Source organism: Diadema setosum, chromosome 16 (assembly GCF_964275005.1).
Source record: "Diadema setosum chromosome 16, eeDiaSeto1, whole genome shotgun sequence".
Classification (NCBI taxonomy): Eukaryota; Metazoa; Echinodermata; class Echinoidea; order Diadematoida; family Diadematidae; genus Diadema; species Diadema setosum.
Window position 1 is genome coordinate 22,434,391 of NC_092700.1, and position 12,737 is coordinate 22,447,127.

At 38.7% G+C, this 12,737-nt stretch overlaps 1 protein-coding gene across 1 annotated transcript in view; it reads right to left on the reverse strand.

Annotated features, from left to right (window-relative positions):
• LOC140239708 (gamma-tubulin complex component 5-like) overlaps positions 1 to 12,582 on the reverse strand; it is a 29,750-nt gene extending 17,168 nt beyond the window's left edge. Inside the window, exons 1-10 of the mRNA XM_072319530.1 lie at positions 12,494 to 12,582; positions 11,529 to 11,635; positions 10,123 to 10,234; positions 9,555 to 9,648; positions 7,482 to 7,564; positions 6,209 to 6,459; positions 5,447 to 5,536; positions 3,427 to 3,520; positions 1,414 to 1,591; positions 310 to 573 (exon numbers count right to left, since the gene is read on the reverse strand). Coding sequence (XP_072175631.1) covers positions 310 to 573; positions 1,414 to 1,591; positions 3,427 to 3,520; positions 5,447 to 5,536; positions 6,209 to 6,459; positions 7,482 to 7,564; positions 9,555 to 9,648; positions 10,123 to 10,234; positions 11,529 to 11,635; positions 12,494 to 12,541 — 1,321 coding nt within the window. The 5' untranslated portion in view covers positions 12,542 to 12,582. The remainder of the gene's footprint in view (positions 1 to 309; positions 574 to 1,413; positions 1,592 to 3,426; positions 3,521 to 5,446; positions 5,537 to 6,208; positions 6,460 to 7,481; positions 7,565 to 9,554; positions 9,649 to 10,122; positions 10,235 to 11,528; positions 11,636 to 12,493) is intronic.
• Positions 12,583 to 12,737: the final 155 nt, after the last annotated feature.

The following is a 12,737-nucleotide window of genomic DNA, read 5'->3' on the forward strand; positions in this document are numbered from 1 at the left end:
AAATGTCTGTGACCACCTCATTCACAAAAGTCTCTGTCCCTGAAAATAACAGCTTTTCAAGACAATGAATCTGTTCGCATGATACAATAAACTAGCACATTCCTGTTTAACATAAAAATTCCAGTTTGAAGTTCAGCATAGATATCATACACCTTGGCTGGCTACATAAAAATCACTGTTTTACCAGTGGTGTGTAGAAATTGTTAAACAGAGGATTTAAACCTTCAGAAGATCACTATTTTTCAAAATACCATAAAAATCTATTGGAAAATAGCTGCAAAGATTAAAGAAAAAGCTAGTCTGCTTTACCTTGGGCCACAATTTTCTTTTCCTCTTTTATGAGGTCTTCTCTGAATGACGAAATGAACTCGGCAAGGGCTTCGGCGAAAGCCTCATAGGTCTGACATGTGAAATAGCCAGGCGCGTCCGGCGGTTGGCCGAAAACGTCTCCATTACGCCCTGCGGCGCTATCGCGGACAACGTCCGGAAGAGAGTTCAGCGGCCTCCCTGGGGCTGTTTCCAGATCACCCACGGATGGAATTCTACCAGAGGATCGCACTGGCCCGAGGGCATCTTTGTGGGTGGACAGAACAGGAACAAGAGAAATGAGACTGAATACATGTGCACGATACAACAGTACATTAATACTACAAACAGAGTTGATCTCGTCTCTCTCACTGGCAATCAGCCTGTTTACACAAAACTTTGCTATACATATTACATACCGGTACATATGTGTGTGTGTGTGTGTGTGTGTGTGTGTGTGTGTGTGTTTGTCTGTGCTACTTGAACATAACAAATTTCATTACATTTCATTACATTTTTTTTTTCAATTTTGCTCTTCTATGACATAAATTGTCTCTGAGTGCTCTTGAAATCTTTTTATTTCTTATTTACTTTTTTATTGAATAGGTACGTACAGTTTCAATCTTTTGTGTTACTGTAAGTGGATATTTTTGTGTTAGTTTTAATTTTTTGCATTCTGCCGAGTAAGAAGAATTTCGCATGTTTTTAATACTAATAATTGATGTAACAACTAGAAATATTCCTGTGAAAATAATAGTTTCTGCTGGAGCGAAATGCACCAAAATTTCTACACTGCCAAAATTTCCACTTTTACAGTATTTCATCATCTGTACAATATTCACAGGCATACACTTGATCAAGTCATATCACTAGGAGGAATATTTTGTGTGTGTAATTGCCAACTTTTATATCTGTTCCACTGAATAAAAGCCACAGTTGTAGTAAACGAAAAATGCATACGTTTTGTGTGTGTAGACAGCAAGACTAGAGCAAGAGAGAGAGGGCATGTACTGTCGACATTGATATAATACACGTAAAATACATACAAATTTCCAAGCAGTCTACAGTACCCAGTCATGGATTACTACGCAATGTTGTATGGCTTACTCTGTGGGGAGGCTTCCTCTTTCTCGGAGGAGACGGAGCCCAGCCGCGTGACCCTTTGTGACCTCTGACCTTGGCAGTAGGTCATGGGGTGCGCCCTCATGCGGTCGATGAAGGACTGCAGCCGCAGGAGCTGGGAGCCCAGCTGTGCCAGCTCTCTCGTCATGCCCGTTAGGGCAGCCTGAGGGCAAGATTAGTGGACAGATCGATACAGTCACAGTAATGTTCACGAGTTTTCAGACTTAAAGGAAGACTCCATATGATTTTCAGACTTTTACATTTTAACAACTATAAAATGGTTTTACTGGGTACAGAGTTGCATAATTTACAGTTACTGGGATGAGGAATAAGAATGTTTGCGCAATTTATAACACATCACAATGAACGAGCATGATGACATAGCAGCTTCACTATAGGAATGCACAAGTGGGGGCTCAAGGAAGCAGAGCAAAAGAAAGCATGCATACATTCTACATAGGTGAACTTGAATAAAGCAAGCCGTATATAAATGGACTACAAACTAAATTGCTACATTTCTGAAATATGTGAACCTCTTATAGCATATCGTCGCTGGGGCGATAAGACCTCGTATCTGCAAAATGTCAAATGTTCAGGAGAGCCAAAAAACATGGCGGCCAAAGCACTGTGGCGACTGGGATAGCCTTTCCTTTGACATGCCGTGGTGGCTTCATTTTTGGAGTAAGACAGTTGGGATTTGGACAGGACATCACTTAACCCATTATTTGACCATTAATCCAAAAAACTTATTTTCACCAAAATTGCAGATACAAGGTCTTATCACCCCAGCGACGATATGTCATCATCCTTGTTCAGTGCAATTTGTTTTGGTTTATTTTTTTCAGGATATTACTTTCTCTGCTCAAGTACCGCAGTAAATTCTACAAATCCATACATGGAGTTGTCGACTAATGTACACTACATGATGTGAAATTTCATGAAAATTGTCTCTTCTTCCCCTTTAAGACACAACTTGTTTGTAATGTTCCTGAAAATCATTACCACATGTGTCTACAGTTACGTACACTCATACGGTCAAGTCACTGAAATCCATCCACTGAGTGAGTACGAACTACGGATGTACAATGTAACTGATATACAAATAGTGAATGGTCACGAGTGCGATGGTACAAGATTTTGCACGAGGTAAAAGATAGAGGCGCTCTAATCAACAAGGCGAAGCTGAGTTGAATAGTGCACCTCATCTTTCACCGACTGCGAAATCTTGCTCCATTGCACCAGTAAAGGCCATACACTATTTGTTTTATACAAGACCTCGATTCTTGAATTTAGTACAGAAATGGCAACAAAATTGCACTGCTGACAGCCACAGCATGCACTGGAACTTTTAACTTAATGTCACATGATGGGCAATCAACCAATCAGATAGCTACATTCAAATTAGGTGTTGTATAATGATCAATGTAACAGCTGTATCACAAGATCCAGAGATCAAGCTACGTAAGCTCCACCTTCCTAATCAAGTTTTTAGATACATGTCAAAGTGTGAAGACACCTTAGGACCACTTCTTTTTACATTGCTTTTGAATATCTCAGCCATTTCAAATTTTCATCAAAGAGACTTTTAATCCCTTTTACAATTATATGAAGAGTTTGTTTGAAAAAACCAATAAGTCCATTTTTGAAGATTTCGAAGTACGGTCTCTGTCATAAAGTACAAAATAACACCTTTTAAATGATATATTGTTCACTACATCTAAAGGTACATTTTTGAAGTTATAGTCAAAAGAAGCAAAAATTTTCTCATTATTCTCTTTATTTTTCTTGACCTTTAATCGCAAATATCTCCATTTGACAAATATGGACTTATCGGTTTTTGCAAACAAACTCTTCATATGCTCTTTATTATTTCATAGAAATGGTTTCTTAATATCTCACAAAAAGTTAAAACCTGAATTCCCTTCTCAACCAAAACTACACCATCCCTTTAACTGACATAAAATGCCTGAAATGATGAAATCACATTGATAAACGTACTGGGGTCAAATGGGAAACTTGCAGGTCGTCTCTTGGTCTGTACACATTCTCCTCCAGCCTGTAAACAAAGGACTTGCCAGCACCCAAGAGCATCCTATCGATACAATACAAAACAAAACCAACAACACGGAAGAATTGCATGAGTGCATATTTCAAGGTTTGCAGGGGGGAAACACTACTTTAATAGCAATGTTGCAAGATAAGCAAATTAAAACTGACACACAAATATGAAGGTGCTCTTTTATTATCACTTCTATAGTGTACTGTAAACGTCAATATTTTCGCGCGATTAATTTTTCGCGCTGAGCGGCTCGAAAACCTATTCGCGGGTTCTTAAATTTGCGCTCCGCAGCAGGTTACTTTACTGTAGTACACATTCACTGCTTTCATCCAAAGCCTCTGCTACATAGCTTGCTATGCCAGCGTACGACAAGCGACGTAGCGAGCGGCTCGACTGCGAGTACTAGCACTCAAATACGTAGTACAGCTGTGACTCTAGTACCGTAGTCACGGGGGACTGTAGCATCGATGCGTGCGGTGCACACATGCATGCTACAGTACACAGCAATCTAGGGTATCGTCTCTTCGCACAGTACTAGTAGCGTAAACATGCCTGTACTTATACGTAGCAGTATCATGGATGAAGCGCACACAATTCATCCCGTTCAAAATGTGCGTAGAAAATTGTGAAGATACATTCGCGCGTTTTTGAATTCGCGCTAGCCGAGCGTAGCGCGAAATCCGCGAAAATTAATGTACCGCGAAAATTTCCACGTTTACAGTATGTGGATGTGTCTAGTTGTTGTTGTTTTTTTCTCTGCATTGATTACCTGGAAAATATGATCTGTAATTTGTTTTTTCTTTCTTCTTTATGAAAAGGTTAGGGGTATTTCTGTAGGTTTTTAAATTTTTTTTCCTCCTTGCTTTAATTACATTTTCCTCTTGATTGTGAAATAATATCTTCAGAAAATAACTATTCACAAGAAAGTGAGGATGCATTTGTGAGGTGAACTAAATGAAATATATGAGCAGTAATCTCTTCAATTTACTCTTCATACATCTCCTGGCATTGGAAAACAATTGGCATTGTCAATAATTGTCATGTGTTTAATTTGATTAATGTGTTCATTTCATTTGTACATAGAATACCCGGTTAATATCAATGTAACCGGATTTTTTTATTTTTTATTTTTTTTTTTTTACTATTGGACCCCTTTGAAAATCAGCACTTGCTGAAAAGGCTTCCACCCCACAGTGGAGATGAATTCATTTCATATTTTAGTTAGTAGTCTTTGATCAATATATTTTTTCTTTTTTTTTTCTTAAGTCTCAGCCTTTATTCTCTCTTGCACTGTCACCTGCACACACGACGCACTGTCACTCGCACACACCTACACTTCTATTGTCTACTATACCATGCAGTAGTCAATGGTGCAGCGTGCTGTTTTTTTTTTCTAGTTTTAAAGCGCCAAGTCAGTATTTTTCCTTTCTTTTTTTTTTTTCTTTTTTTTCTTTTTTCTCTAGCAAAATGTGTTTCGTGTATTAAGATTAAGAGTTTTATGAGTACATATATAATTGGTGTTGTATTATATTGGTATCACATATTCAGATAGGGCCTCATCCACGTCAAGCTCTGCTTATGATGACGGTCCCCTGTATTGATTTCTCCTTTGTTAATAGATACAGTATGCCTTAATATGTTATTTTGATTCATATGTCACTTCAGACTAATGTTGTTACGCAAATTATATATTTTTTGTATTGATTTGTATGTTATCTGAATCATTCTGTTTTCATTTGCAATTGTATTTGGAGAAAGAAAATGCAAAAATAAACCAAACAAACAAACAATATCATGTCATGTCATGTCACATATCATATATCATATCATATCATATCATCATATCAAATCCTCTGATGTCAGGTTCACTGCCAAAACATCATCAAAGAAAGCGATGATAGGATGTTCTTGGTCGTTACTAGTGCACAGTGGAGAACTGCCTACTGTATGTCCACTCACCATATGGACTCCCTGATGATGTGGCTCTCTGTAACCTGAACCCTCTGGCTGCCGGAAGGAAAAGCTTGCCTCGACTCTTCCACTACTTCCCTGCAAAGCAGTGAAGGAATAAATTCATGGCTAGGAATAAATTCATGGCTAAAAAGGGCATTGTTTAACAATGGTTCCAATTCAGTAAGACCTGCATTGCATCATGTTCCAAGCTATCAGTGCCTCACTTTGATATTGTGGGAAACTGAAACTGAAGCTGTGAAAAAGATTGCCCTTGATGTACAATATTTTTTAAATATTTCAAGAGAGTGGCCATCCTTGGTCATACATACCATACTCAATATCTTCTCACAGACAGGAGTTTTGGAATCCAGTGTACACCAAAAATGGCTTGTTAGCATGGTAGCATTTCTTCATAGATACCTCACTAGCAAAAGCAAACTTCAAAAATGTTTGTACAGCCACAATGTAAAAATAAACAAACAAACAAACAAATTAAGAGTACAGAACATACTTCAGATTGAATTTCAGTGAAATCTTTGATGGTTAAGATCAGTGCTTCTTTGGCTAAATCAGCTTATCTTGGCAAAGTTACATTGCAGCCCAATACAATGTCAAATATCTACGTGCAATACTACTGCCCAAATGTCATAGGATTTGCTATTAAACTTCATGACAGTATCATTCTTTAGAAAGTGTTGCCTGTAAACATTGGACCAAAGCTTTTCAAATACCAGGTACTATTTCAGGTTCTGATAATACAGCACTCACCAATGCCTGGCCATCCTGTTGCTAAGGTGGTTGCTATGCACCGGGATGCCCTCCCCGTCTCCGTCCCAGTATTGGTCCACCACCAGATCAGCCAGCTCCATCCACTCTGCGCTCTGCAGCCCCGCCCTGTCTCTGAACCTTCCCAGGGTGGTCGGGCGCTGCAGACCTGAACCAGCTGGAGCGAGACGCTCTTGGCCAGCCATACTCTCTTCGTCATCCTCCTCCTCTTCCTCCTCTTCTTCAGACCACTCCTAGAGACCAGAATGAACAGGGCTGGCAATCATCATTGATTTGTACTGTGAAGTACTGTTGGGTATTGGCAGTCATGGTTGATGATGCAAAACAAATATACAGTGTAATCCATAAAATCAACAGTGGGGATCATCAACCTGGAACACACACACTCTGCACTTGGGTCTGTTCATTAATTATAAAGCTATCTCAGCCCTTTAAAAAAAGAAAATAAAATCTAAACAATATTTAGCATTTTGGCTGAGAAAATGCACAGTCATTTCACACAAGTAATGTTACCTCTTACACTCTAATGGTAATAACAAAAACCATAATAGATGTACACAGCAATGCAGGCAGGTGACTTCTTGATTAATTAATTAATTCTTGAACCTGCAGCCTGGCTAGATTCACAATTTGAATGCTAGAGGAGAGGATACCTACAACATTTATGGTTACCATGGATTAACATTGTATCAGTTACAACATCAACATGCATGTTAAAGTCTTGCCTCAACAAAAACAGAAAAAACCCCAGAAATGTTGCTATGGCGACTGGCATGCCTCCGCCATAATGTATGATTCTCCTAATAGGTCAATATAGTACGTATTGACAATGTGTGATGACAGTTTCATCTAATTGGCAAAATATCAAAATGACATGTTATAATGTGTTGAGTGTTCACTTTCCATGAATTAGGTTATAATTGGATGAATGGCTAAATTTTCTTTAAAGAGTGCATGTATTTGGGGATTTGAGGACTTATACTTGAATTTTGACCCTTTGTAAGTCTATGCATTGAGTAATTTTCAAAGTATAGAGAAAAAGTGTAATTTCTGTATTAAATAGTAAATTGTTAGCATTTTCACCTGGCCTTTGACCCTTGACCCTATGACCTTTATGCCTCCGGCGACACTTTGTGGCGGAGGCATAAAAATGAAAGACAGAATCAACAACAATCTTGTTTTGTTTTGTTTTTTGTTGCTTCTTTCTTCTAATAGCACTGATTTGAATTGAAATATGAAAAGGTCCTTGGCTCACCTCATCTGAAGACTCTTGAAATGATCTGATTGGCTGCAATCCTTCCAACAAGAAGCTGGCCCAGTCAAACTTCTGCTCAGGTGCTTGATTTATTATCAAAGGCATAGAATAAGGAGGAGAATTGTTTAATGAAATTCGACACCACATTCAAGTTTATGCCAAAGGACAGAAATCGGATGAACAGAACGGTTGGGGTTTCATCAAAATCATGTACACATTATTGACAAGATGAAATGATATGAATTCTAAAGCTTCATATCGTCACTGGGGCGACAAGACCTCGTATCTACAAAATGTCAAAATGTTCAGAAGAGGAAAAAAAAAACAAACAAACAAACATGGCAGCCAAAGCACTGTATCCAATGGGATAGACATTCCTTTGACATGCCATGGTGGCCTCATTTTGGGGGTAAGACAGCTAGGATTTGGACAGGACATCACTTAAATGATTATCTGACCATTAATAAAAAAAACTAGATATATCGCTACGGCTACTGATATGCCTCCGCCATAATGCATGGTTCTCCTAATAGGTCTATAGTACAATGTCTTGACAATGTGTGATGACAGTTTAACATAATTGGCAAAATATTAAAATGACAGGTTTGACACAAATGTGCTGAATGTTCACTTTCCTAGAACTAGGTTCAATTGGATGAATGATTAAAATGTCAGAGTGCAGATTTTGGGGGAACTGATGATTTTTACTTGACTATTGACCCTTTTATAAGTTTATGCATTGAGTAATTTTCAAGGTATTGAGAAAAATTATAATTTCAGTATCAAATGGGAAAATAGCATTATCTAAACCTGGCCTTTGACCTTTGACCTCACAGTTCCAAAGAGAATCACTGTTAGGTTAAACATGCATAAATATGTAAGTTTCATGATGATACCTTGAGTTACTTTCGAGATATGGAGGAAAAAGTGCAATTTAGCACTTTCACTTGACCTTTTACCTTTTGACCTTTGACCTTTTGGCAAGAAACTTCCCCAAAAATATATATTGGGTAATACATGCCATACATCAAGTTAAAAAAACAAAAAACAAAAAACCTTCAGGCATATTGCATTTTAAGGAAAGTAGTGATATTTTGAGGAGTTGACCTTGACCTTTGACCCCCTGACCTTTGACCCATGACCCCCAACTTCCCTAGATAATCACTGCCCATCGGTACAAGCATATATACTAAGTTCCATGAGAATACCTTGAACCATTTGCAAGATATGGAGAAAAACATGAAATTTCAATGTTTTTTTCACAAAATAACCTGTGACCTTTGACCTTTGACCCTGTGACCCTAAAATCCACACAAAGTATTATCCCCCAAGGATATACCCTCATACCAAGTTTGATGTAAAACCACCACACGGTTCTTGAGATATCGACAAAAACAAAACGGGACGGACGGACGTACGGACGTACGGATGGACGGACGACCCGAAAACATAATGCCTCCGGCCACTTCGTTGCGGAGGCATAAAAAAATCATTTTCACCAAAATTTCAGATAGAAGGTCTTGTCACCCCAGCAACGATGTATTTCCATGAAACAGCAATACTGGTCAAAACTACATTACTGCAAATCAGCAAAGGGAACAATGTTGCCAATTCAGAACATCTCAGTTGCAATGTGCACAAAAATATCAAACAGCCAGGTTATCAATGTTTGGTTCAACAAATGAAAAAAAAAAAAAATCCTCCAACAGCCCTTTCCTAATCATAAAACAGGTTAATTGGTACAGCATTCATTAATTTGAATAAATATGCAGCACCTGCTGATAAGGATCAGAACCAACACTGACACGGCTATTGGACAAAAGCTTGGTAGTCTAGTGGACATGACAACTGCCTTGTGGTCAGGGGGTTGTGGGTTTGAATCCGAGCCAGGTATGTATGCCCATGATTTTTATCATAACTACTTCTAAAAACACTGAATAATGCTTTCTACAATGTAATGTCAATGAAGGGCAATTTGTCAATCACTTGCATTTCTTTCCCACATATACAGTAAGACATCACTGACAGATTGAAATTTCTGTAGAATTATACATGAGGAAGTTGAAACTATACCTTCTACTTTTGGTGGCCTCTCGCGCAAGACTGTGTTTGATGGAGAATGCGACAGATTGAGCAAGAAGGACAGAACCGCATAGTGAGCTTCACTCTGTAGAGATCACCATATCAAGAAAAGGAATGGAACCCAAAATCATTTGTTTTGTTTTGGGGGTTTTTTGTGTTTTTTTTTGTTTTTTGCAAACTGACACCATGAACAGGAACAGAGTAACATGAAGACACAAGCTGTATCTATTATACAAATAATCCCAGAAATTAATGCACTTTGTCAATGAAGTCTAAAACTGGATAACAGGAAGCACATTACTTTTGGCAACTGAATTGTGACTGGAAAAGTAAGTCTTGTGGTTGTTGTTTTGTTTTTTTGAGTCAGTATATGCATGATACAACTTCTTCTTTCTGACACATTTTTGTTAAATGTCATCCCCATGCAAACTTCTTTAATTGCATTTCTAAATGTACCTGCATTTTGAACTCATGCACAGTAAATTCTGCATTCACTTAGAACAACTAGCTTGTCTACAAGAAATTTTGAGTAGTTACACAGAGTCAAAGCCTGCCTCACCTTAACATCTTCAGATCTGTGGGATAAGGGATTGTTCAGAATGAGTTGGACCCATCTCTTAAGGGCCGCTGCTTTCTTAGCCTGGGAGTGAATGAGAAGTTTTTCCTCTATGCTACAAAACAAACAAACAAGCATCAATCAAATGAACAAGCAAGAATGGTGCATTGTATGGAAACTCACACATACAGCCGTAACAATAGTATAAATTGTGCACTGTACATAATGAACACATTGATCATTGAAATACAACATTTATAGGTGTACATTCCTATCTATTTGAACACATGCACACAAAAAAAATATTAAAAAATGTAAAAAAAAAAAATGTCATTTGCAAGAAAATTAATGTGATACAACATCAGACTTGATATCAAATAACACTGTTTGAAAATGAAAAAAAAAAGAAGATATAATAATGAATGGATGTCACCAATCTTTTAGGCTAAACATAAACAGATTTTTTTGCACTTTCTTTCTCTCTCTCTTAAAATTTTAAACTGCAACTGTGTGCAAAATATGAACAAAGCTGTTAGATACAGGTGTATGTAAAACTCTAATAGTTTTGATGAAAGTTCTAAGCTGAAATGTACGTGTACAGGTAATTGTGTTCTTAGTAATCTATTCCTCAAACTTTGGGGGTCCAGTAGCTACACGCAGCCGCTGTAGAGACAGCGGCTGCACCTCTATTCCTTCGCAGACGTTGTCATTTTTCAGTGTGGTTGTGCGACTCCTTCATGAATATCTTTATTAATCGTGGAAAACTAAAATACAAGGAATTATCTTAATCTATGATAATCATTCAATAATTGGTATGCGATTTTTTGTTTAATTATGTCAAAACCTCACCGAAATCTGTGGCTGAAATCAGGTCTGTAAACGTCCTTATTGCTTCACTCCTCATCTGCGTGTTATTATGAATGGCATTCACTCTCGTATACTACAACGTACAACGTAGGTAGTCGGAGAGGCGCCCTCTAGCTCTCCGACTACTTACGTTGTACGTTGTACTGTAGTATACGAGAGTGAATGCCATTCAAATAACACGCAGATGAGGAGTGAAGCAATAAGGACGTTTACAGACCTGATTTCAGCCACAGATTTCGGTGAGTCTTTGAAGTAATTAAACAAAAAATCGCATACCGATTATTGAATGATTATCATAGATTACGATAATTCCTTGTATTTTAGTTTTCGATGATTATTAAAGATATTCATGAAGGAGTCGCACAACCACACTGAAAAATGACAACGTCTGTGAAGGAATACAGGTGCAGCCGCGTCGCTTTGCGACAGCGGCTGCGTGTAGTTAGGGGTCCAGTAAAAAAGAAAAACAAATTAAAAAAAAATTCCATCATCTGCTTCAAAGCAGTCTGACAAATTTTATTTTTTGACGAGTGAAAACTCACCCATCAATAGTCCGCATGATCTTGTGACTGTCCGGTGTCAGGTATCGATGAAATCTGAAGTTTGACTGCACAAATTGCACTGTCCTCTTGAAGTTTTCAGATCCATCCTGTGAAGACAATGACAAAGTATTGGCAGGTCTAACACAAGCTTGTGGTCTTAAAGTCAAAGAGTTTTACAGCGTCCCGCGCTGGAGCTAGGTCTAACCAATGTTAGTAAAAGGTGTTCTAAGAACTATGCACAGCTGACAGTCTAGTCGCTGTAAACAAAAACGCCGTGCTTCGAACGCACAGCATCTGGTCGGGCCTTGATCGCACTAGACAAACACGTGTCTGTAGCCAAAATATGGTAACCATCCATGTTTGTTGTCAGTTGCATTGCAGTGTAGTGTCTACTCAGTAAACTGCGAGACACAGCCCGAACGTAGAATGCAAATCGTTCTTAACTGCTGTGTACAAGGTCAAGGAGCGCCCCGGGCCGGGCCGGGGGCGCGGACTACCGGGCGGTTACTCACAGACACAGTCAGTGTAACGTTGGTCTACGTACTCAGTCAAATCAAACAACAGCATGAATTGCCTTAACCATTGTTAACAGTGCAGAACTAGATTTAACTTTATAGGAAACCAGAAGGCTGTCAGAATCTCTGCAGATTGCAGGTACACAGGATAAGTCAATAATGATTTTACTAATGATTTACATTCGAGTTAATTCTATGGTCCACTTCTCCAAGAGTCCCAAGACCAAACACAAAGGAAGTCCGCAAGAGAATGCAGCGGAACGCTCACAGTCAGCCACCGGCCTGCGCCGGGCAGAAACTGCACTACACTGCTGCTTGCTGGTACATTACTACAACCGCACAGAGCAGAGTACACGCAACAGCATCAGCACGCAGCATAAAAACTAGCACCACTAGCGTTTGGAAACTCTGGTATTCAACTATATAAATCACAAATGTAACCATACATACCCTAAATCCTGTCAGTTTCTTCACTAAGTTTTTAATTGTCTGCTCCATTTTCAAATCCGTCTTGTCTGTGCTTATAATAATGTGGTTCTCTTTTTGAACGGAGCGGGGAAATTAACTTATCGCAACCACGAACGCGCCATCTTGGTTTGTTTGTTTGCTAAAAGCTGAATAGTGAACTGGGCAGTAGCTGGGCATGTTATGCATGGGGAGCTGTGCGCGGGATCATGATACCATCCTCCACTGA